At 45.5% G+C, this 26,454-nt stretch overlaps 1 protein-coding gene across 2 annotated transcripts in view; it reads left to right on the forward strand.

Moving 5' to 3' along the window:
- The window catches only part of PEMT (phosphatidylethanolamine N-methyltransferase), a 247,669-nt gene that overhangs the window by 211,051 nt on the left and 10,164 nt on the right, over positions 1–26,454 (forward strand). For both annotated transcript variants that reach the window (XM_073636305.1, XM_073636306.1), the window contains exon 6: positions 20,054–20,128. In XM_073636305.1, coding sequence (XP_073492406.1) covers positions 20,054–20,128 — 75 coding nt within the window. The remainder of the gene's footprint in view (positions 1–20,053; positions 20,129–26,454) is intronic.

Here is a 26,454-nt window from a genome sequence, read left to right on the forward strand (position 1 = left end):
ATCTTTACTTTTTTCAATTCGGTTTTCTCAGGTGACCTCTTCTTATGGATTTGTTTTCATCGTTTACTCAGTTTGACCTGCCCAGTTTTGTGACAGGTTTGCTTTAACTATCCAGCTATAAATGTCAAATTACTGTATTTATCGGCGTATAACACACACTTTTTTCCCCTTAAAATCAGGGGAAAATCGTGGGTGCGCGTTATACGCCGATCCCCGCTAATTGTGATCTATCGGCGGCGATCGCCGCCAACATTCACATAGCGTGTAGTTTTAAATATGGTGCCGCGGAGTTCGGAGGGACTCGGCGGAGCTGAACTAGCGCCGCCGAAATCACAGTGACTGGGCGGAGCCGAGATACACATAGTCGAGTGTTCTCGGCTCTTTCCGGCGCCGCTCCCAGTCCCGCCCAGTGGGCGGGACTGGGAGCGGCGCCGGAAAGAGCCGAGTACACTCGACTATGTGTATCTCGGCAGCGTTCGTTCAGCTCCGCCGAGTCCCTCCGAACTCCGCGGCGCCATATTTAAAACTACATGCTATGTGTATGTCGGCGGCGATCTGTCCAAGCATGGACACTGGGGGCAAGGCTGCACTGACCACTGGGGCAAAGCTGCACTGACAAGGCTGCACTGACAAGGCTGCACTGACAAGGCTGCACTGACCACTGGGGCAAAGCTGCACTGACAAGGCTGCACTGGGGCAAAGCTGCACTGACAAGGCTGCAATGGACACTGGGGCAAGGCTGCACTGACACTGAAAAGGCTGCAATGACACTAACAAGGCTGCAGATGGACACGATAAGGCTGCATTGATGGGCATTTTAATGTAAGTTTTTTTCCTTAAACTTCCCTCCCAAAAGTTTCTTTCCTTAAAATTCTCTCCTAAACTTGGGGTGCGTGTTATACGCCGGCGTGTGTTATACGCCGATAAATACGGTAGTTTTAAAAGTGAGAATTGAGTTCTAAGTTAGCAGAGCATTGAGTTCACCTCTCAACTAACCGAGCAAAAATTAATTGACAAAACCTTTCCTTTGTGATAGATTACGAAAGTACCTTATACAATTTATGAGGATGATCTGAACTCTGTAGCACTATTATTTAGAATTTCAGATACAAGGACAACTTGAAATATTTCACCAGAAATTTTAAAAGCTTTTGAAAAAGAAAAAAAAACAGCTGAGCTTGAATTCCCAAATGGATATTATTTTATGAAGAATTCAAGGAATCTTTAAATCACTATTAAGCTTAGCTATTAATAAAAGCTAAGCATTTGTCAGTCCCATTTATACAGGTGAATACGTTTTTTTTCTTTCCCCTCTAACCTGAAGAACAATTAGACATTTGTAGGACTTACTGTTCCTTCTTCCTATTGATTGCCAAACAGTAGCAATTGGAGCAATTAGCTCACAGGAAAAGTGAGGAATCATGTAGAAGTGAGAATAATGCTTTCCACGGCAGATGTGTCATTAGGAGATGATGCATACAAATAGTCAGTTATACTTCAGTAAAAATCAAAAGTAAGCCTTGAAATTAATACATGGAACAAAGTATTATCTCTACTCAGAACCTCAGTTTTTAAACCCAAGCATTGCCATAGTGCACCAGTTCACCCCACTGCTTATGTCAATTATCTGATGATCTGGGAACCCATGCTTGAAGTTAAGAAAGGAATTCTCAAATACATTCACTGCAGCTTCTTTGTGATCTCAAGCATGCAAAAAGGTTTCTCACAACTGCCATCAGATTCATACCTGCCTTGGAAGTAGGGGAAGAAGAGGATACGTAGCACCAACTTCAGTGAGTGCGCTCCTTGTAAAGTGCTCTCCGAATCCTGGCTATGTTTTAGATAATTCAGATTTAGGTTGTAGCACTGCTGCAGTGTTTTCTGAAATGTATTAGCAGCTCACTAATGGGTTTAGCTTGTTGTCTGAAATGGCTGAGTACCTTAAAGTGGTTCTAAAGGCTCAAGGTTTTTTATCTTTAATAAATTCTATGCATTAAGGTAAAAAAACCTTCTGGGTGTAGCTCTACCCCCCCCCCCCAGCCCCCCTTTTTATTTACCTAAGCCCTGTCTCATTCCAGCTATGTGCATGAGAGCAGCGGCTCTCCCGGGTCTCTCTCTCCTCATTGGCTCACACAGCAGAGTGGGGGCTCCATAGCGTCCCAATACTCACCCAATACTCGCCAAGCCATGCTCTGTGTGTGAGTGGACAGAGCATGGCTCCGGGCGAGCCGACTTGAGGGCCCCCATAGCAAGTGGCTAGCTATTGGTGGCACTCGGCAGGGGGGAGGAGCCAGGGTCGCTGGCAGGGGACCCAAAAGGAAGAGGATCAGGGCTGCTTTGTGTGATAACATTGCACAGAGCAGGCAAGTGTAACATTTTAGTTATTTAAAAAATATATATTTCCTTTAGAATCACTTTAAACACTTAAAACTGCCACATATTATTAATATTATTATACAGGATTTATATAGCAGCAACAGTTTGCGCAGCGCTTTACAATGTAGAGGTGGGGGGGGGGGGGACAGTACAATTACAATACAGTTCACTACAGTAGGAATAGAAGGGCCCTGCTCATGGATCTTACAGTCCAAAGACAGGGGGAGGTAATACAAATGGTAATACCTGCGGGAATGATCTGGTGGAGGTGACTCGGGTACAGTTCTTAGGTGGAGGCAGGGTAGAATGCTCAGCCATTCACGCTACATAAGATTGAAAACACATGGATTATCGCACGCCATTTAAAGCCCATCTGCACCTTACTGAAGAGACCCCTGCCCTTTACCACGTTCCCTGAAGCCCCTGGTATCTGTTTAAAAGAATTAATACATACTTGAGATCTAGCAGTCTTCTGGCCAGTCTGGTAAAGTCCTCCTTCTTCCCCAGCGGTGGTCCTTACACCTACAATGAACAATACCTACATAAAGACATGTGGGCACTGTTTAATGCAGCAGTACTGTTAACCCAGTCTTCTGTGATGACAATCCCCCAGGGGGGTGTGTCCATGACAGCCTCATAGGAAGTGGATTGAATAATGCTGGCTGTCATTTAACCTAAGGGTGGTGTATCCTAGACAGACTTGGACAGACTTGTCTTGGATGACAGTGAGGTCAATTGCTCATGACCGACCCAGCAGATGTGGCTGTCTATGAGGTGGATAGGTGACCTCAGGAAGGGAAAATGCATGTGCATTAGGATTAGGCCCTAGGCATGTGGACCAGGTACAAAATCACATTTATATGGGAACAACATTGGGAGTAAGAGCTACCTTTGGATAGTGTTGTTACTCCTTACCAGGAAGATGATTAACTGGTAGGATCTACAGGTATTTGATGTTTCGGAGAACAAAACAATTGGCAACTCATTATTGCACTTTCATTTGGTTATCCAATAGGCCTGTGCCTATCGGTGGCAGAGACAGAAGTTGTTTTTTTTCCTAGATAGTTATTGGCCATGCATTTCTACTAGAAAAACAGTCAGCTTATATAATCTTATTGTCACAATATTCTAAGCCCACACTATTTTAAGTCAAGAGCAAGAAAACGTTTAACATAAAACCATTTTTTTTTTTCAGCAAAGGGGGGTGGATTTGTGGGCGATAGGCACACTAAAGCCTCGTACACACAGTACGAAAATAAGGGGATTGTCGTTTGACAGGCTGTTGTCCGATGTTCTAACAGTTAGCACGCTTCTTTCAACAATTGTTTTCCAATTTTCGGCCAACAAATTTTGGATGACAGGCTAGTAAATTTTTGTCAAACGACAGCTCCATGTCAGATTTTCGTGTGGTCGGTACACAAATCCATCACACAAAAGTCGAAAGTACAAACGCGCATGCTCGGAATCAATCCTCATCAAACACGAAATTAGCAGAAGGGGTCCAAAGGGTGGCGCTCAGGAGCTGAAATTCCTCGTAGTACGTCACTACGTTCGTGTTTGTGGCATGACAATTTGTGTAACGTTAGTATGCAAGACAAGATCCTGGCACACGCCCTATTGACAAAAATCAGACGCTCGGTTGGCCAAAAATCGTACCGTGTGTATGAGGCTTAAGGGGTTGCTTTATTAAAGACAAATAGGCTGTGCACTCTACAAGTGCAGCTGCTCCAGAGCTTAGTAAATGAGCAGAAGCTCTGCTGACTTCCATCATCCAATCACGTGTAAGCAAAAATGCAGTTTTTTAATCTTCCTTGCACGTGAGTGGGTACTCTTTGCAAAGTAAAGCTTTACCTCATTTACTAACCTCTGGAGCAACTGCATATGGAGTGTGCAACTGCAGATTGCAGTCTATTTGCCTTTAGTAAATCAACCCCTAAGTGCCTCCACTGATCGCAAAAATGCGGGCTGAAATCGGACCTGAACTGATGAATGGAGACGGACTGGACCCCCTGCTGTGAGCCGCTCCATGCTCTAGTGTGAACTCAGCCCTAAATGCAGTGGGTAGCCTTATTAACCAATGGGTGGGCTTAAAAATTCGGGGGCGTAAACTTTTACAGGTTTAACTTGATAAGTCAACATTTACATATAACTTCAGCTGTCTATATCACTTGAGCTGTTGATCATTTTGACATGCAGTTTTCACCTTCTAGTTTCTTCTTTCCTGCTATGTCACTAGGGGCTCTTGAAGTATCCATCATGCCCAGCAGACATCCAAATTTAACTTGTCACTTCAGGAGCCTGCCCATATTTGATTACATGATGTTATAAGGAATGAGCATTCCAGTTCTTCCATTAAAACACCCAGGCTTAGAAGGTATCTTACGAGCATGTCCAAGCACAAGAGAACAAGATACATCCTAAAGTCTCCCGACAAGACTTTTTAGATAGTTATGAGCCAGCTGCCAAACTTTTCTTCTGTAAGAAAAGATCTTCTGTAAGATCTTCACCTTTTGAAGAAGGAAACATATTTTAATGTGTTACTGCATGGAAACAAAGTGTTCTCTCTGGTAGAGCAGTGGATAACGATGGACTCACCAAGCCACCGTTACATCCAAAAAGAAATAATCTGCCTCATTATGTGTATTCAAAGTCATCTTTGCGTGTACACCAGACACCTTTTGTAGGCGAAACACAATAGTATCAAAGCTTTTTTTCTTCTCATATCCGTGGGTGTACAGATCCTGCAATGGTTTCCCCGAACGTTTCTGAAGCCAGAAGCCATTTTTCATGTCATGTATTGGGTCAATGATGAAAGTTTGGTTCGCTGTAGCTTTGTGATGCACGAGAGTAAAAGAAATGACTAACCCAAACATCAGATCGTTCCGAGAAAAGATTAACCCCCGGGGGGCCAAGAGCAGGGAAAAATAGCAGCTTTTTTGTCATTTGATTCATATCCCCATTACGTTGGAAGGGGACGTGTTCCTTCACAGCCAGTGGATAACTTCATCTTTCCTAGGAATAGAAAAAGCAGGTCTCTAAAAATACTCCCAATGACTTGTGATCTTGGCGTGGCCATTTTTTAAACACAATTCTTTTCTTTCTGTGATGCCGGCAGAGTCAGAAGCTACTAGGGGGAATATATTAATATTTCAGATGTCTGAGATGAAATCGTGGCATGTAATTATTAAAGAGAGATTCAGGCGTAGACTGGAAAGGGAACTTGCAAAGGGTGAGGTGTTAAATGCTATGATTGCTTGTACTTGTTATTTATACCTGTCTGTTTTTTGGGGTTTTTTTTTTTAAAGCTAAACTCAAGGCAAACAGCTAAATACACAGACTGATTACATACAAGCATGGAAAAAAGTGATTACATACCATGGAACTTGTTGACATATTTGAACAGGTAAACATTAGATCATGATCAAATGATGCATCAAACTGACAAAGTGTTTTCATTTTCATGATCGAAATCAGTGGTCTCCAAATTGTGGCCCATGGGCCGGATGGAGTCCTTTGTTTGCCTTTATCTGGCTCTTGGGGCACAATTCCTTCCACTGACACCAACTATGGGGCACTATTACTTTCACTGATATAAATGATGGAGCGTTATTCTTTCCAGTGATGGGACACTCCCTCCTACGAATACCAATGAGGGGTCACTTTTCATCCTTCTATTACCAATGATAGGACACTATACCTTCCACTGACACTAACGATGAAGCACTATCCCTCCTACTAATACCAGTGATGGGGCACTTTTTATCCTACTAATACCAATGATGGGACACTATAACTCCCCCTTAAACCAATGATGGGGCACTATTCCTCAAACTGACGCAAAAGATGAGGCAATATCCCTCCTACTAATACCAATGATGGGGCACTATTCATCCTATGAATACCAATGACGACGCATTAATCCTCCCTATAATACCAACAATGGGACAATATACCTCCCAATGAAACCAATGATGGGACACTATTCTTCCCACCTGCACCAATTCTGAGGCACTATCCCTCCTGTTCATGCCAATGATGGGGCACTATTCATCCTACTGATATCAATGATGGGGCACCATTACGCCCACTGACACCAATGATGGGGCACCATTCCTCCCACTGACACCAATGATGGGGCACTATTCCTCCCCCTAATACCAATGATGGGGCACTATGCATCCGACTAATACCAATGATGGGGCACTATTCCTCTTACTAATACAAATGAAGGGGCACTATTCATCCTACTAATACAAGTGATGAGGAACTATTTCTCCCTCTAATAGCAATGATGGGACAATCTACCACCCACTGAAACCAATGATGGGACACTATTCCTCCTACTGATGGCAATGACGAGCCCCTCTTCTTTATACCAGGGCACTATTCATCCTACTAATGTCAATGATGGGACACTATCCTTCCTCTAATGAAGGGACACTATACCTCCCACCAAAACCAATGATGGGGCACTATTCTTCCCTCTTAAAACCAATGATGGAGCGCTATTCCTTCCACTGACACCAACAATGAGCCACTATTCCTCCTACTATTACCAATGATGAGCCACTATTCCTCGTACCATTACCAATGATGAGCCACTATTCCTCCTACTATTACCAATGATGGGGCACTATTCCTCCTACTATTACCAATGATGGGGCACTATTCCTCCTACTAATACCAATGATGAGCCACTATTTCTTCTACTATTACCAATGATGAGCCACTATTCCTCCTACTATTACCAATGATGAGCCACTATTCCTTCTACTATTACCAATGATGAGCCACTATTCCTCCTACTATTACCAATGATGAGCCACTATTCCTCCTATTATTACCAATGATGAGCCACTATTCCTTCTACTATTACCAATGATGAGCCACTATTCCTCCTACTATTACCAATGATGAGCCACTATTCCTCCTACTATTAACGATGAGCCACTATTCGCCTACTATTACCAATGATGGGGCACTATTCCTCCTACTATTACCAATGATGGAACACTATTCCTCCTACTATTACCAATGATGAGCCGCTATTCCTCCTCCTATTACCAATGATGAGCCACTATTCCTCATACTATTACAAATGATGGGGCACTATTCCTCCTACTATTAACAATGATGGGGCACTATTCTTCCTACTATTACCAATGATGTGGCACTATTGATCCTAATAATACCAATTCCTACCACTTACACCAATGATGGGGATTATTCCTCCCACTAATACCAATGATGGGGCACTATTCCTCCTCCTCCTGCCCACATGTGCTATTTAAGACCTCTAGAAGACAAAACAATTAAAGATAGAGTTGTTTGGTCACAGTAACAGATTACATGGTTGGCACAAACCAACGTCAGCATTTCATAGTTACATAGTAGGTGAGGTTGAAAAAAGTCCAACCTATGTGTGTGATTATATGTCAGTATTACATTGTATATCCCTGTATGTTGTGGCCGTTCAGGTGCTTATCTAATAGTTTTTTTAAACTATCGATGCTCCCCGCTGAGACCACCGCCTGTGCAAGAGAATTCCACATCCTTGCCGCTCTTACAGTAAAGAATCCTCTATGTAGTTTAACCACTTCAGCCCGGAAGGATTTACCCACTTCCTGACCAGAGCATTTTTTTGCGATTCTGTACTGCGTCGCTTTAGCTGACAATTGCGCGGTCGTGCGACGCTGTACCCAAATAAAATTGACATCCTTTTTTTCCCACAAATAGAGCTTTCTTTTGGTAATATTTGATCACCTCTGCGGGTTTTATTTTTTGCGCTATAAACAAAAAAAGCCCCAATTTTGAAAAAAAAAAGCAATATTTTTTAATTTTGCTATAATAAATCTTCCCAAAAAATATATATAAAAAACAAATTTCTTCCACAGTTTAGGCTGATATGTATTCTTCTACATATTTTTGGTAAAAAAATCGCAATAAGTGTATATTGATTGGTTTGCGCAAAGGTTTTAGCGTCTACAAAATAGGGGATAGATTTATGGCATTTTTATTATTATTTTTTTTTTTTTTTACTAGTAATGGCAGCGATCTGCAATTTTTATCGGGACTGCGACATTATGGCGGACACATTGGACACTTTTGACACTATTTTGGAACCATTGACATTTGTTCAGCGATCAGAGCTACAAATAGCCACTGATTACTGTATAAATGACACTGGCAGGGAAGGGGTTAAACACTAGGGGGCGATCGAGGGGTTAAGTGTGTCCTAGGGAGTGATTCTAACTGTAGGGGGGTGGGCTCACTACAACATGACAGAGATCACTGCTCCCGATGACAGGGAGCAGTAGACCCCTGTTATGTTGCTAGGCAGAACAGGGAAATGCCTTGTTTACATAGGCATATCCCCGTTCTGCCTCTCCTCACCGCAATCACGGGACCCGCGGGCACGCTACCGCGGCACACGCGAGCGTGTCCTATAGGCGGCAAATTCAAAGGGACGTACAGATACGTCCATTTGCCTGCCTGTGCCATTCTGCCAACGTATATGTGTGTGCAGCGGTCGGCAAGTGGTTAAGGTTAAACCTCTTTTCTTTCTAATTTTAATGAGTGGCCACGTGTCTTGTTAAACTCCCTTCCACAAACTACATTTTTAAATTTAAATTTTAGCAAAAGAACCTCATAACAACTGTGAAGTATGTTGGTGGAAATGTTATGGTTTGGAGTTGCTTTGCTGCTTCAGGGCTTGGGCAGCTTGCAGTCATTGAAACCAAAGCCAGCATTTCAACAAAAGAACATCACAACTGTGAAGTATGTTGGTGGAAATGTTATGGTTTGGGGTTGCTTTGCTGCTTCAAGGCCTGGGGAGCTTGCAGCCATCGATGATAATATGCATCATATTAAAGTGTGCTTGATGGGAATGCGAGGCCATGTGTTTGAAAGTTGAAGTTTAAACAGGAAGCAGTGGACGGGCATAAAGTGATGGAGTAAAATATACGTAATTATATGCAGTGGGGCAACAGTTAAAAATACTAACAACTACTCATTCAAGGCAAAGCAATAGTGCCTTTCAATGCCAACCATACCCCCACAAGGTATACTCACTGCTCCGCAATCTCTTGGAACCATCCCACCACAGTAGCTCAGTTATCTCTAGTTTCAGGGCTTCATTGGGTGGATTACATTTTTGCCTCCCACACCCACCTCAAATCCGCACAATGTCACATGAGACAGGTCCCCTGCTCTCCATAACTAAAAGCAACTCACCAAGAGCTCCAACAGTATGGGGAGGCAGCAGAGGAGCACGGAACAGTGAGGACACCTTGTTGGAGGAGGGTGGGCTATCACTTTGCACTGAAGTACAGGTTCACTTTAACTCCTTTACAACAGCCTTACACTTATAAATGAGGCAGCATGGCAGGTGGGCCTTAACATCCAGGCAACACATATATGCATCGCTGAGTTGTTCTAAGGTGTGTTCCATCAGCAACCCCAAACTGTCACCGACAGCCCCTCCCCCTCCGAGTCAGCCCAATGGGCCCAGCGGGACCCATGGTAGGGTCGGCCCTGGGGGCCTCCCCTCTGCCCCAGCTCAGGGTGCACCCGCCCAGGATCAGCCCTGCAAAGCAGGCACAATACCAGGGACAGACTTCGTCTGGGGACAGTGTCCTCAGTCCGGCACTGTCCCTGGAAACCGGGGATGTCTGGTCGACACAGGCCATGGTCAGCTCCCAGCAGGACCCACAGGCCATGGCCAGCAGGTCCCACAGGTCAATGGCCAGCAGGACCTACAAGCCAACAGGACCCATTGGCTATGGCCAGCTCCCAGCAGGAACCACAGGCCATGGCCAGCTTCCAGCAGGACCCACAGGTCATAGCCAGCTTCCAGCAGGACCCAGTGTTGAGGGCTATTTTGAGGTTCCTGGGTGCGCACTGGGGCAGGGTAAATGGGGTGTATGGGGGGGAGATAGGATGTGGGAGTGTCAGGGTCTCTCACCTCAGTGATGGCAGCTGCCAGCTCAGCAGGTCCTTGCCTCCTCCAGTCCTGGGGGGTGATGCTCCTGTCCTGCTGTCAAGTAAAGTTGCAGCCAGCACCCAGCCCTGCAGCCCAAGCCTGTCATGTGTGTCCCGACTCCCTAGCACGCCCTGCCTCTACCAGCCTCCAAGATCTGGGAGTTGTAGTTTCCTGGCTGGGCTGCTCTCAGTTCTCTACCCACCAGGAGCTTGAGCGCGGCCGCGGACTACAACTCCAGGAATGCAACAGCTGTAGTTGCCGCGTGCCCCTGGCCCAACTTCCTCCGAGTCGACAAGAAAAGAAAGAAATTGTCAGCGGCCACCGGCCTTGTTAAATATAAGTTAGGTTGGCCTGGGGGGCAATTACCACCCTGCCCCCCAGCCCAGCCTGCCCCTGGTCAGTTGACACACACAGTGGCTCAGCAGCAAGCCTGCACGAGTGCCCCATAGCTAGCGGTTTGCTATAGGGACACTCGGGGGGGGGGGATTGGGACTGCTGTGTGCAAAACCATTGTACAGAGCAGGTAAGTATAACATGTTTATTTTTATTTTTTTTTTAAATCCTTTAGAATCACTCTATTTGCCTAATCTTCATTCACTTATAGGAATTTCTTGCAGAGTGTCGTACATGACTGGCCATGGTGACAAGATGGGACATTGATGGATAAGCAAATTATTTATAGAACTGACGAGCCTATGAAGGCAGGTCAGGTCACACTTGTATATTGGATTTGGAAATACTATGTTAATAATGCTGTGTTACCTTCATATATTTTAACATACTGGGCTCACTTTAACAAGTTGACACCAGGATAAGAATCCTTATTTTAAAACGGTAGTAAACTCCCATACTTTGTTCCTAAATTTCATATAATTCAATGTAAATAGTTATTGTGAATTGTTGCGCCGCCACATCTAAGCATACAATATATATATAACGTTTCTTACACGAATAAACATTGTTTTTGTAAAAGCTTCTTCTCTGTTGCAACCGCCGCCATATTGACTCCTGTCTTCCGCGTCCAATACAATTATAACGTCCGCCCTTACTCCCTCTCCATGGCCATAATCTTGCGCGTGCACAGTACTCATCGATCCAAGCCTCGTTTTTGTTACAGGGCTACCATGACAACCGCATTCCGCTAATATGATCTGTTGCGCTCGCTGCCTCATCAACCCCTGTGATGTAGCAAGTCACATGGGGTTGAAGCTCTCACGGGATGTCGGGATGACACCAGGCAAAGGGAGTTGCGTAGCCCTTGCATGTAAACCCCATTTTTCCAGTGTTCTGTCAAAAGAGCCAACTCGTCAAAATCTCCAACCATGTCACTTCCGGTGACTCTCCAGCAGCAGCAATTGCAGATTTTGAAGACTTGGCTGTTTTCACAGAACACCAGCAGCGTATATACATATGACAAGTTGGCTGTTTTTGACAGAACACTGGCTAAGGAGTAAAAAAACATTGTCACCGCCTTAGAGGTAGCCATGTTGTTTGTTACTAGCGGGCGGACCAACAACATCCACTCATTATATCGTGTACCATAGTCACGGCGTGATAACATGCACACAAGTTGACACAAAGGGGTTTGAATGGCTATTTAGGCTGGGTTCACACTGGTGCGACACGACAGCCGTCCTACTTTGGATCCGACTTTGCCCTGCGACATGAAGCCGGCATGCGTCCGACTTTCATTGAACGGGCATGCGACTTGGATCCCCGCCAATGCCCGGCACTGTGTTTGGTATGAATCTTGAGGGGGAACTCCGCGCCAAATTTTAAATAGAAAAATGGCATGGGTTCCCCCTCCAAGAGCATACCAGGCCCTTGGGTCTGGTATGGATCTTAAGGGGAAGCCCCTATGCCGATAAAATGGCGTGGGGGTCCCCCCAGATCCATACCAGACCCTTATCTGAGCACGCAGCCCAGCCAGTCAGGAATGGGGTTGGGGACGAGCGAGCTCCCCCCCTCCTAAACCGTAGCAGGCCGCATGCCCTCAACAAGGGGGGGTGCTTTGGGGCAGAGGGGCGCCCTGTGGCCCCCCCACCCCAAAGCACCTTGTCCCCATGTTGATGGGGACAAGGGCCTCTTCCTGACAACCCTGGCCGTTGGTTGTCGGGGTCTGCGGGCGGGGGGCTTATCAGAATCCGAGAGCCTCCTTTAATAAGGGGGCCCCCAGATCCCTGCCCCCCACCCTTTTGTGAATGAGGGGTAGGGGTACATTGTACCCCTACCCATTCACCTAGGGAAAAAAGTGTCAATGAAAAAACACAGTACACAGGTTTTTAAAGTAATTTATTAGGCAGCTCCGGGGTCTTCTTCCGACTTCGGGGGTCTCTCCGGTGTCTACTCCCGGTGTCCTGATCTTCTGCCGGCTCCTCCGCTATCTTCTGCAGCTCTTTTGCTATCGGTGGCCCGGACTTCTGCCTTCTGCCTTCTTGTCTTCTTGTCTTCTTCCGATGTTGACACGACGCTCTCTCCAGCTGGAATGCTCTCTGAGCGCTCCGAAATGGACTTATATAGGCGGTGACCCCGCCCCCTTATGAGGTCACAGTCCCTGGGCATGCTGGGAACGTGCCGTCATAAGGGCGCGTGGTCAACATCACCCGGTGACCACGCCCCCTTATGATGGCACAGTCCCAGCATGCCCAGAGACAGTGACGTTATAAGGGGGCGGGGTCACCGCCTATATAAGCCATAGCGGAGCGCTCAGAGAGCATTCCAGCTGGAGAGAGCGTCGGGTCAACATCGGAAGAAGAGAAGAGGGAAGAAGACAAGAAGGCAGAAGTCCGGGCCACCGCTAGCAAAAGAGCAGCAGAAGATACAAACAGGAAAGTATGGGAGAACTGCCCTCAAAATATTGGTTTCCCTGTCAATTGTTAGCGCAAATTTCCTTATTATGCCCAAATATCAGTTACACTGTTTATTAAACACGAGGTAAGTGACTCTGACAAGCACAATAACTAATAACAGCCTATTTGCATGAGGCCTTGTAAGTCACGACGTGCCGGTGTGTGGTATTACATGGCTGATTCATCAAAACCATCAGTGAGCAGGAAAGACTGTATCATTACCTGAACGCCCTGAGACACAGTCTACGCTGCGTCTTCTACCAAAATAGACCATTGGAGAAACATTATTATAGTTCTAGTAGTATACAGACCTCTGTACTGTTCAAATATATATGAGTAGCCTATTGATTTACCTCACATCACAGCACTAAAAGTCTTTAGGCTGCATTTACACATTAGCAGAGCGATTTTCAGGCGTTTTTTAGGAGTATTTTTTCCGCTTTTTTTATGTGTATGAGCGATTTTGATTTCAGGCATTTCACATATCTATTCAAGCTTGAGGCATTTTGGTTTTAGCCATCTGAAAGCACTGTGCGGAAGGAGACCAGTTCTCACAGACTGAGGCCTCATCCACACAATTTAACAGTTGCACGGGTGCAGGTAAGTGGCCCCAAGCGCACGCTCTCTGCGCTCAGGGCCACTCACTCATACAGCTAGAGCAACCAGCTGTGTCCATGCAACTGCTGTATCTCTATAGACTGGAATGGGCTGCCTGAACTCAGCACCTGGTGGTCCAGTACCCATTACTGAACTGTGGGCCTCAGTGCCCATGTGAATGAGGCCTAACAAATCACATGTTCTCAGGCATTCCATTCAAGACTGTAAAGACCAAAAACACCCAATTCTGCCTCATAGGTAGCTGTTCAGCGTGTCAGGCGTTCATCTACAGGTGCCTGAGCACTCATATGTGAACAGCCACCATTGAGATGCATTTGATTTTAGATATTGAGCGTTTTGGATCTTAGAGCTAAAAAATGTTTAGCTGTGAATGGGGCCTAACCACTTCAATGCCGAGCACTTTCACCCCCTTCCTGCCCAAGCCAATTTTTAGCTTTCAGCGCTGTCGCACTTTGAATGACAATTGCGCGGTCATGCAACACTGTACCCAAATGTAATTTTTATCACTTTTTTTCCCCACAAATAGAGCTTTCTTTTGGTGGTATTTGATCACCACTGGTTTTCTTGCTAAACAAATAAAAAAGACAACATTTTGAACAAAAAAAAAAGTTTTTCTTCATTTCTGTTATAATATTTTGTAAATAAGTGAGTTTTCACCTTCAATGACGGACACCGATGAGGAGGCACTAATATTTAGCACTAATAGGCAGCACTCATGGGCACTGATGAGGTGGCACTGATAGGCAGCACTGATATGCAGCACTTGTGGGCACTGTTAAGTGGCACTGATGGGCACTGATAGGTGGCACTGATAGGTGGCACCGATGGGCACTGATAGGTGGCAATGATGGGAACTGATAGGTGGCAATGATAGCACTGATAGGCAGCACTGATGAGGAGGCACTGACAGCCATTAACTGATGGGCAATGATTGGCATCCCTGATTGGCACGGATTGGCATCCCAGGTGGGCACTTGTAGGCATCTTGGTAGGCACCGCTGATGGAGCTCCACTGATAATCAATGACTGATTATCAGCGCAGACCCCCCCCCCCCCGTCAGCGCGAATAGAGGAAATTTGATAACCGGCACTTCCTGTTTATGAAGTGATCAGCTGTGATTGGATACAGCTGATCACATGGTAAACAGTCTACGTCATAGGCTCTTTACCGAGATTGGAAATGCGGTGTTTCAGAGCACGTCCAGTCAAGATAATGGAACCCCCACCTGGCTGTCATTCTGCATGAAGATAAAAAAAAAACCTTCTGCCTTTACAACTCCTTTAAGTAGGTCTTCATATTAAATCTAAGGATGATTGCACAGAGATTGTATGGTCGTTGTAACATGTATGGTGAGCATTACTGTATGGCCTTGTTCACATGGGGCATTACATAACGTATGTTTATCCACACAGGGATGCATAGGTGTTACGTGTCACACTGAACCCACATGATGTCCATCCGTGTAGGTGAGGGTGCAGTGTGAATTTGGGGACCCACATCTGCACCCACGCAATGTTCTATTGGGAGAAGCAGCTGTGTCCCAATTGACATCAATTGGATTGCCTGCACGGGTATGCACTAGGGTTGCCACCTGTCCGGGGTTCACCCAGAACGTCCAGGTTTTGAATCATGTGTTGAGGTTTCAGATGGAGTGAAACCCGGACACATTATTCAGACCGGGCTGTGACTCCCCAAGTAACCAAGATAGTCGCACACAAATCTGTTGCTGTCCGGGAGCTGTGGGCGGCTTTCTGGGGGAAAGTTCAGCATCACTGCGGGGGGGGGGGGGGGGGCAGGGCGATGATCTCAGCAGGAGCCATTTGGCCACACCCACTGTTTGCTGCAGCACGCTATGCACACCGCATTACTGCCGTCCTTGGGGCACCCAAAGGTGTCCCAGGCCACTAAAGTCTTCAGGTTTGGCTTGAAGAATAGCTGGCAATCCTAATATGCACAGAACACCTGTACATCACCGTGTTGGTAAATACGGCCCTGCAGTATGCCATTTGTGAATGAGGCCTACTTGTGTGCAACACATATAGAACAACCTCTCACAGATCACAGCACTCCCTTTGACAATGGTTTCACCTGGTTTTCTCTTTAAAAGGATGGGGCCATTTTTCTTCAGGCACTCCGGCACGTTCCTGTCATAGTTATAGAGCGCTCATCATTAGTCACTCTATTTTTTGCCATTTCGGAAGCAGAATAATAAGGAAGGTTATATGGCCAACTGCGGGGATAGATGGAACATTCATTTAACTTTATCAGCCATCTTGGCTTATTAATAACTTCAAATCCTTTCTATAAATAACCATCTGTAAAATGCCTTTCCCTGTCCGTGGTGCTGGCTGGAGAGAGGACATTAAATGTCCCTCAATCACCCGTCTACTGTCACCGGTATCAATGCGGTACAAGCTGGCTATGCTGGTGGCGGCTGTGTGGGGAATTGAAAGTGCTACTAAACCCCACAACAGTAAAATCAGTCAGTCCTACCCCTCCTACCCCCTACCCCCCCCCACACACACAAACACACACACACATACATACATAAATACATACATACACATACACACACACATACATACATAAATACATACATACACATACACACACACATACAAACACACACATACATATACACACACATACAAACACACACATACACATACATACACATATACACACACACACATACAGCGCCATGTAGGTAGCACTTCCTACCTGCCAGTTTGTGTACAGCTGAACAGAGATCAGGAGACAGCATAGTGCTGGGTGGAAGGCCTAGCAATCAGGGATGGTTGGATGGATGGATAGAGGGAGGATTGGATGGAGGGAGGGAGGATTGGATGGAGGGAGGGATGGTTGAATAGAGGGAGGGAGGGATGGAGGGGGGGGGTATGGATGGAGGGAGGGATAGATGGAGGGATGGAAGGAGAGGATAGAGGGATGGAAGGAGGGAGGGATGAATGGATGGAGAGAGGAAGGGATGGAGGGAGAGAGGGATGGATGGAAGGAGGGATGGATGGAGGGATGGATAGAACACACAGACATCCTGTCTTGGTGCTGCTTTTCTAATTTTTATGTATCACACACTGTGAAAACAGCCTCTGCTCTGTCCTTGCTGGCGGAAAATGTTTCTTTAGACAGAGGCTGAGAAATGATCCGTCTGCCTCTTGTAATCCATCCTCCATAGCAGGCTGTGTTCTCTCCACTCCTCTCCTGTCCATAGCTCCCAACTGTCCCTGATTTCGAGGGACAGTCCCTGATTTGGAGCAATGTCCCTCTGTCCCTCATTCCTCCTCATTTGTCCCTCATTTTGGTCTGATCTATATAGATGAATATAAAATGCACTTCTGATCTATCAAAAAGTGTTTTCCAGCACTAAACCTTTCATCTGATTTCTAAATTGCTGCATTTGTAAATTCCAAAAGCCAATATATAGGAATAGTAGTGGATTTAACCAATCTTGTTTTTTTTGTACAGTTCTCCTTTAAGGGGGTGTGTCCTATGCCTGCATATTTTTGCTGATAGATATCCTTCATTCAGATTTCAAAAAGTTAGGAGAGGGATAGGCATGCATTCCCATCGATCTTCCGGAACCCCTTCCTGATAGAGCTTAGCTTAGAAGTCAAATCAGGCGGGGTGAGGAAGAGGGAGGAAGCAGCAGAGGCTGTATATCAATCCACCTCTGAAATCAGGCTGCCGGGTCTAGCTATAGATTATTGGCTTATGCGGGCGGAGCAGCTATATCCCTCCACAGGAAAAAAGTCCAGCCTTCTGGCATCAATAAAGGATGTGCAGGTACAAAAAAAAAAAAAATTTGTGACATATTCAAGTAGTGGCATCTGAATTTTGAGGGTGCTATGAGGGTGCTTAACCACTTAAGACCCGGAGCATTTGACTGGCCAAAGACCAGAGCACTTTTTGCGATTCGGCACTGCGTCGCTTTAACTGACAATTGCGCAGTCGTGTGACGTGGCTCCCAAACAAAATTGACGTCCTTTTTTTCCCACAAATAGAGCTTTCTTTTGGTGGTATTTGATCACCTCTGCCGGTTTTATTTTCTGCGCTATAAACCAAAAAATAGCGTCAATTTTGAAAAAAACGCATTATTTTTTCTTTTTCCTATAATAAATATCCCCAAAAAATATATAAAAAATTAATTTTCGTCAGTTTAGGCCGATACGTATTCTTCTACATATTTTTGGTAATAGCGTCTACAAAATAGGGGATAGTTTTATGGCATTTTTACTAATCATTTTTTTTTTACTAGTAATGGCGGTGATCAGCAATTTTTATCATGACTGCGACATTATGGCGGACAGATTAGACACTTTTGGCGCTATTTTGAGAACATTCACATTTACACAGCGATCAGTGCGATAAAAAATGCATTGATTACTGTGTAAATGTGACTGGCAGTGAAGGGGTTAACCACTAGGTGGCGCTGTAGGGGTTAAGTGTGTCCTAGGGAGTGATTCTAACTGGGGGGGGGGGGGGGGTTTGTGTGACATGACATTGATCACCGCTCCCGATTACAGTGAGCTGTGATGAGTGTCAGTGTCATTAGGCAGAACAGGGAAATGCTTGTTTACATCAGCATTTCCCCGTTCTTCCTCACCATGAGACGATTGCGGGTATCCCCGGGGACTCACGCTCATGGTGCTTCCGGCGCGCGCGCCCGCAAGCCGCCTCTTAAAGGGCCATGTACAGGTATGTTAATCTGCCTGTACGTGCCCTTCTACCGCAGTATATCTGTGAGGCGGTCGGGAAGCGGTCGAAGGATTTTTTGGGGTGCTTAAGCACACCCAAGCACCCACCTTGCGCCATCCCAACCGGGGACAAAACCGGGGACAGACTTGGTCCGGGGACAGTGTCTGGAGACTGTCCCCGGAAACCGGGGACATCTGGTCACCCTAACCCAGGTGCCTGTAGATAAAAACAAACTGTGCAGCTCTGAACAAAGTTGAATAATGCCCTTGCTATAGGTGTAGGCCATTTAAGTACCTCATGAATCTTGACTGGAATACTTCCAGGATGTTGCTAAGTGAGGCCTAGTCATTACTGCTCACCTCCACCAACACAGGAGTGAGCTTTTTCTCTGATTCAAACCCCCTGAGATGCTCTTTCTCTCCCCTGATACAGTAGCTCTGAGCTCAGCTATTGAGAGCTCACTCCTGTGACGGTGGAGGTGAGCAGTAACGACTAGGCCTCAGCAATGTCCTGGGAGTATTCCAGTCATGCTTCGTGGAGTATATAAATGGCCTTCACCTATAGCAAGGGCATCCAACTTTAGTCAGAGCTGCTGAGTTTCTTTCTATCTACAGACCACCCTTATCCGCATAGGCAGCTTTTTGGTAAAGATGAAGTAACCCTTTAATGGCACCCTATGCATCAGCAAAACCACGTGTCGCAGCACGATTTTCAAAAAAGGGTACTTTTCTGGGCTGCCTGCCCACAGAACACAGGTCGCAATAGTGTGAACCAGGGCTGAATATGATGGGGCTTGTAGTAACATTTCCTATATATTTTTTCCCCAGTGAGTTATGTGCTTTATGACATCCTTCTGTGATATTACTCAGAGTCCAGAATTTCTCAGAGAAAATAAAAAAATGTATGTCTCAGTCAGCATACACCAATAAAAGTTCTCACAGGTATCAAGTGGCGGGACTCATCAGAAAAAAATTGTATGGAACATAAATCTATGCCTTAACCATTCCCAAGGCCAGCCTTATGAAAGGCTCAGGCCGTCCTACGCCTGATTCGGATATTGTACATACGTAATACACTCTTTAGAAAAGCTTTGCTGCAAATCAGTGATGTAAAAAAGTCCTATTTATAGAATCCTGCAGTGTTTTATTATTAACGTTTTAACGTACACGATGCCCAGAAGGCGCCCGCTAATCACATTTGTCTTTTATTTGCGGGCATTTATTAATGCGTAAGCCTCGAGTGCTTCTTCTAAGAGGACATGTCTTTCGCACTCGGCCTTTCTGTGGAGGTTAGTTAGTAAGATGTTTCTCATTGCCTATGCAGAGTGCAGCTCGATTTGGCGTGTCTTATCTGCGCGATGTAATTTTAGAGCCACATCGAGTGCCGTCATGAGGTTGAAAGCCCAGATGCAGCTATTACCAGGCATTCGTGTGCACTCAGAAATGATTGTCTATTACAGCTGCTCTTCTGCACATGTTCTGATATTTTGTGTATTTTGTCTTCTGTTTAACCCAGGAACTCCAGCCCGGCAGGTCTTGTCCTCACAGCGGTGGTCACCATTTGCTACAAAGTCGCCATTTTGTTTGAAGGGTAAGGCAGTCCCAGTTTTTTTTTTTTTTTTATTCAGAGCAAAAAGAACCAGTCCCAAATAAAAATGTAGCGCTACCCCCGCAGGAGCCGCTTGAATATTGTTGGTTCCCTACTGTGCCTCTCGAACCCCCAGAACAGACTCAACCCCACTGGCACACCTGGTAGTAGTGTAGTGTAAATACCACAGTAAAGGACACAAGCTATAATGAACACAGAAAGTAACTTTTACTGCTATCTTTCTTAAATAAGGATGGAACAAACAATCACAGTATTATAAGGCAATCAACAAGTATGTTATAGTAGAACAAAAGACAAAGATTACAGGAAAAATCAACAAGATCAAATCTGTCTGCTTTCAGGGGACTCCTTTAAGTGAAGTGGCCCCAAGAGCAGAAGTAAACACACAAGAATAATGAGTCAGAAGTGTCTGATAACCTCAGTTAAATTGGGATATGTGAGTCCAGGCAGGAGGAGGGCAGAGAAATGACATATGAGTCCAGGCAGGAGGAGGGCAGAGAAATTACCTTGTTTTAGTCTTTCAGTCCTCTCCCTTCTTCACCCCAGCACCACAGTCCCAGCAGGCCTGCTTAACCACAATACCTGACCCAGTTCACTGAATCAACCCCCAGTGTGAATTCACTTGTAAGTGACTAGTGTCCTGAACACAGATGGGGCCCCTAAGATCTCGGGTGACTTTAAGATGGTGCACTTGTTCATCTCCTGTAATGAGGTGAACACAGTACATCCAAAAGGCTTGACAGCCAACCAGTATTGTAATCCTGTGGGATAGTGGACAAGTGTTTTCACTGCCAGGCAGAGTGTTACAGCATCACAGTTCCATGTAACTAAGGAAGGCAGGGTGGCAAAGATAATTCAGAGTTCTGGCATAGGAAGGATTGGGCAAGAGCCCGCTCACCAACTTCTGTGTCCAAAGGTCGCAGGGAAGGATGCTGTGGTACCGGTCCTTGCAAGTGTCCGATTGACACCTCCTCATGGGGACGCTGAGCGGGATGCACCCGGAGTCCTCCTTTAGCTCTGGATGCCCACCGCCGACTTCCTCTCGATCCCCCAGATCTAATGCTGCAGAACGCTGTCCCCACGTCCAGACTCTCTCGTGCCACATGGTAGTTCTCCCTTCTCCCAGGATGCCTCTCTGGTTAGATCTTTTCCTGTGCCGCAGTGCTTCTTGGGATATATAGTTCTCTGTGTGTTGATTAAGCAGCCTGTGCTGGGAACTTCATCTCCCAGAGTTCCTTGCTCTTATAGTCTTCCCTTAATTGGCTGACTTCACTCTGTCAATGAAGAACTAGGGAAAAGGGCAGAGTGGGCTGTCTTGCCTGTGAACATGTCTGTGAGAAGAAAAAGGGAAGGGGGAAATCACTCCTGCAGAGATGACAAGCTGTGTTGCTGTTCAATAAGAGTCCCGACCAGCTTGGCAATGTAGTGCTGATGCAGAGCAGCCGCTATACAAATTTTCTAGATAAATAAGAAGAAACTTTTAGAGCAGGGGTGGGCAAACATTGGCCCTCCGGGTGTTTCAAAACTACAAGTCCCATCATGCCTCTGAGAGTCATGTTTGTGGCTGTTAGTCTTGCAGTGACTCATTGGACTAGTAGTCCTGCAACAGCTGAAGGGCTATTGTCTGCCCACCTCTGTTTTAGGGGATGATTGCACTATACGTTTTTCTGCATTGACTCAACGCCATTCACTGCAAGGGCATATAGGAAACAATTGCTTTCATGTGCCCCTTTAAGTGGGTTGCAGCACATTGCAGAAAAATGCAGACATGCGGCATTTTTCCACAACGCATTGGAGCTCACCTGATGTAAGCGCTGGTCGCAGCTTTGTTGTGTTTGATGAGAATGAAAAGATAGGCCCGGAGTTTAAAAGAAAAAAGCATGAACAAAGGGCCAGCATGATGAGGTTAAAAGGGGTTGGCATAAGAAAAGGTCAGTGGGAAATATTATTAAAAAGAGTACTCACGTAATTGGTGGGGGAAGACTGTAGAAGGTGGGGCTGCAGTAAGGGGATCCGTAGGAGAGTCTTGGGAAGTTATCAGTCGGAGGAGTGCGTGCTTGGGACAACAGCCTGCCCTTATTGAGATCCATGGCATGTGGTCTGCAGTTGAGAATTTAGTTTGGGCAGGGTACAAGGCCCTGCTATGGGTTATTGAGTGTAAAAATATGTACCTTTGTGGAGACCCATCCTTGGTACGGCTCCCATTATTATGGTTGGTGGTATCTGCGTGGTAGTGAATTGTCTCCAAGCCAGTGTTGCAGCTGGAGGCCTAACATTTTTCAATGGTTACACAGGTATGAGTAGATGATGCTTACAAGGACCATGTGACTCCTGTTTTTAACATAATGTATTGGATGATCATATGTTGCATATGTTGATATGTTTATAAGTCATTTATAGTTGGTTAAAAAAGGCTGCTATATCCACTGTACTCCTTCTTAAGCCTCATGTAGCTATTCTTCAAAGGTTGGTGGAGGAGTGGTGGTCTGTCAGTTTTTTGGGCGAGCAAAGCATCTTTTATACCCTAGTCATGTCATACTGACATTTCAATACCGTTAAAAAAAAAAAAAAATACGTTAAACAGTGCCTTCTATTGTAAAAGTCCCACTGCTGGTGTTCTATCGATATGTGCCCTCCGTCGGAAAGTTCCCACATGCGCACATCACAGAAGGCATTTTTCGACGGGAGAGGGAATTTCACGGACACAATCAAAAGCTATTCACAGAGTGGAGGGGGACACCTTAGTTGTTACATTATGCCTCGCTGTTGCAAGCCGGCTTGTGGGTGTGTTGAAGGGCAGGTGTTGCAACCCGCCCTTAGACACAGGCAACAGGCGCTGATCAAGAAGCTAAAGCCGCTGTGCAACACTGACAAAAGGCGACCTTGAGCAGACTGAAACCCCGCCCCGCAACAGCGAGGCACAATATAAGAACTGTGGTGTCCCTCCGCTCTGTGAATAGCTTTTAATAGTGTCCGTGACACACTCTCTCCCGTCGGAAAATGCCTCCTGTGATGTGCGCCGTGGTCAGGTCACTCCAGCTGATCGCCAAATCAGCTGGAGTGCGGCTCCGTCCTGCGCATGTGTGGCACTTTTCGACAGAGGGCACATATTGATAGAACACCGGCATACAACACACACTACCTTGCACGCTAAAAAAAAAATGATTCCCTAATGCACAACACTGCCTTCAGGTAGGTTTACGGAAAAATGAAAACATTCTGCATTTTTCTGCAACACCGCAGAGCCCACCTGATGTCAGAGTTGGTTGCAGTTCTGCTGGATTGGATAGGCGAAAATTAAATGTCATATTGACACATTAAAAAAAAAAAAAGTGCCTTGCATTGCAAAAGCCCCACCGCTGGCATACAACAAACACTACCCTGCACACTAAAATAGAATCATTCTAGCATGCGGGTAATATGAATGGGCCCTTGGGTTAGATTTTATGGTGCATTGCCATTCATTCTAAATGATTCCCCAGTGCACATACCATATACTGTAAAGAAAAATGCAACTGTGTTATAGTGTACCCTAGCACACAGATGTTTCTTGCCAAAATTAAGGCAGATATGTTTTTTCATGCGTTGAGGCAATGAGTACAGCTGATTAAAAATGAATGGGCTGCCTTAATGCCAATGCCACAGGAAAAATGCCCACAAAGAATGTGAAAGGGACCCTGCATATTTACATATTTGCATTGCATTGGTAACACGTTACATTCATTACAGCCCCATTCATTTTGATTGGCACTCCAAGATCCTAAGGCAGCCTTTCTCAACAAGGGTTTAGTGGAACCCCCTAGGGTTCATCCACAGGTTGCTAGGGGTTCTGCCTCTCAGATATACAGTGTAAATACTACCACCAGAGATATTTTTAGCTAACTGTAAGGGGAACATTCTTCGCAAAGACCATCAATGTAAGGAGCATTTTTTTCAAAGACCACCAATGTAAGGGGCATTCTTCACAATGACCACCAATGTAATGGGCATTCTTCCCACTGACCACCAATGTAATGGGCATTCTTCCCACTGACCACCAATGTAAGGGGCATTCTTCTCACTGATCACCAATGTAAAGAGAATTCTTCCCTCGGACCACCAATGTAAGGAACATTCATCCCAGTCACTACCAGTGTAACTAGCATTTTTCCCACTGACCACCAATGTAAGGAGCATTCTTCTCACTGATCACCAATGTAAGGAACATTCTTCCCACTGATCACCAATGTAAGGAGCATTCTTCTCACTGATCACCAATGTAAGGGGCATTCTTCCCACTGATCACCAATGTAAGGGGCATTCTTCCCACTGACCACTAATGTTAGGGAGCATTCTTCTTAGTGATCACCATTGTAAGGAGAGTTCTTTCCACTGACCACCAATGTAAGGGGCATTCTTCCCACTGACCATCCTGAATGTTTTCAAAGAATTGTGCCCAAAACATATAGGCTTTCAAGTTACATGCCTTAGGACGCTACTGGGTGGGCATCTTCCTTTTTCTTAGCTGGGCCGGGTGGAGTGGACCTGTACAAAGGAGGAGCTGGCTGTAGTCTTTCTGTCCCTTATGGAGGTGGGGGGCTAGGGTTGACTGCAAAAGGCCTTTCAGGCCAGATCAGAGATTCCTGTGTGAGGCTGCTTCCCTGAAGGGTCCCTGGAAGAGATGTATCCAGCTGGGAGGTAACTACAGAGAGCAGTGTCCTGTGAGTACTAATGACCCTGGGCAAAGGAGACACTATAAGGGAGATGGCTGCTGAGGTGCTGCATATGCTTACACCTTTGACTACTGCGGATCGTCCACTTAATGTGATTGACTGTGTCAAGTGACTACATAATGCATGTCCCCGTGATGTGACTGTAATGCCATTTCCTGAATACCACTAGTAGCAAACCTACTTCTTGTGTGGATATTCCTTCCTTGGGAATACAAAGGTCTATGGAGGTATATGTTGTGTAGAGGCCTATGGCAAGAAGCAGGGCACATGATGGTGGAGGGTTCAGCCTCAACAGTAGGGACAGTGTTTTAGCAAGGCTGGAGCCAAATACAGCCAACCACGAAACCCCTCAAACAAATCAATGGCAGCCTGACACTTGCCACGGCTGTTAGCATGCAGGTTAGCGATTCAAAGGGTCAATCCATCCAAAAGTGGTGTTTTAGCTGTAGATGAAGCTTGGTGGGCTTCATTTACATCTTAGATACTCCAACAGCGAGCTCTCCCAGTAATAATGCCTGCCCACCTGGGAGTTTTGGTTGTTCTCGCCCACCTTTGTGTGCCTTGATCCCTCCTTTTACGTTCTCCAGAGTATGAAATAAATAAGATACCCAGCAGCGGTAGTGGGAGTCCCCCACAATGGTAGCAGAGGGTGCGCAGGCCATCTTTGTTCACTGCAACAAACAGTCGGTTCCCAGTTGTCACTTTTCTTTTGCAAGTTTTCGATTTTGAAAAGGATTTAAAGGACAAGATTTAACTGGCTTCTTGAATATTTACGTACAACATGGCCGCCTCCTCACTGTGTAGCCAATGAGTAAGCCATATGTTTTGCGCCTCACTGTGCGTTACTGTGACCTGTATAGGCATAAGTGGACCAGTCTGCTCCGAGCGAGAGTTTATAATTGGAAGAAGAAGGAAAAACTGACGTAAATAGGTTGTAATGGCTATTCGTTATTGGGGTGTGGGCGGATGTGTGAATGTCATTTCTATTTCTGTGTATAAGGAGAATGAAAAAGGAGATAGAGACTGCAATACCAGAAATCAAACTGAAGATTGTAAAGATTCTGCAAGGAACACAAACACTGAGCTGTTTCTATAGGGGAAGAGGAGGGGGGCAGTTACTGAATTAGCTGCAAAGGGAGAAAAGCCAGAGTTGCCGGTAAAAAAAAAAAAAAAAAAAAAACAATTAAAAAAGAACTATAGTTTGTACGCTCCCATTAGAGTTTGCACACATTGATCCCCAACTTTGGGTCATCTTTTCCAAGGGGTAAATGGCTTTATTAAAGGCATACCCCCACCTGTTGCAAGAATTAAATGCAGCCGCATTAGTAAAATAAAAAATGGCCATTTATAGCAAAGCTAAAAGAGATGGTGTTGCATGTCCCGCTGCCCAGAAATTGACTCCAGGGTGGTCAGGTATGGCTATATGGAGAGTGATGGATGAAGGGCGCGTGATCAATTGCTCACATCAAAACGTATAAAATGTATTCATATGAAAATAGAAGCAAATAAAAGCAATTAAATAATGCCAAAACTACGTATCAATACAAACAGGTAACAAAATATAAAAAACATGGAAATTTAGAATTAAAAATGGGT

Source organism: Aquarana catesbeiana, linkage group LG06, assembly GCF_042186555.1.
Source record: "Aquarana catesbeiana isolate 2022-GZ linkage group LG06, ASM4218655v1, whole genome shotgun sequence".
NCBI lineage: Eukaryota > Metazoa > Chordata > Amphibia > Anura > Ranidae > Aquarana > Aquarana catesbeiana.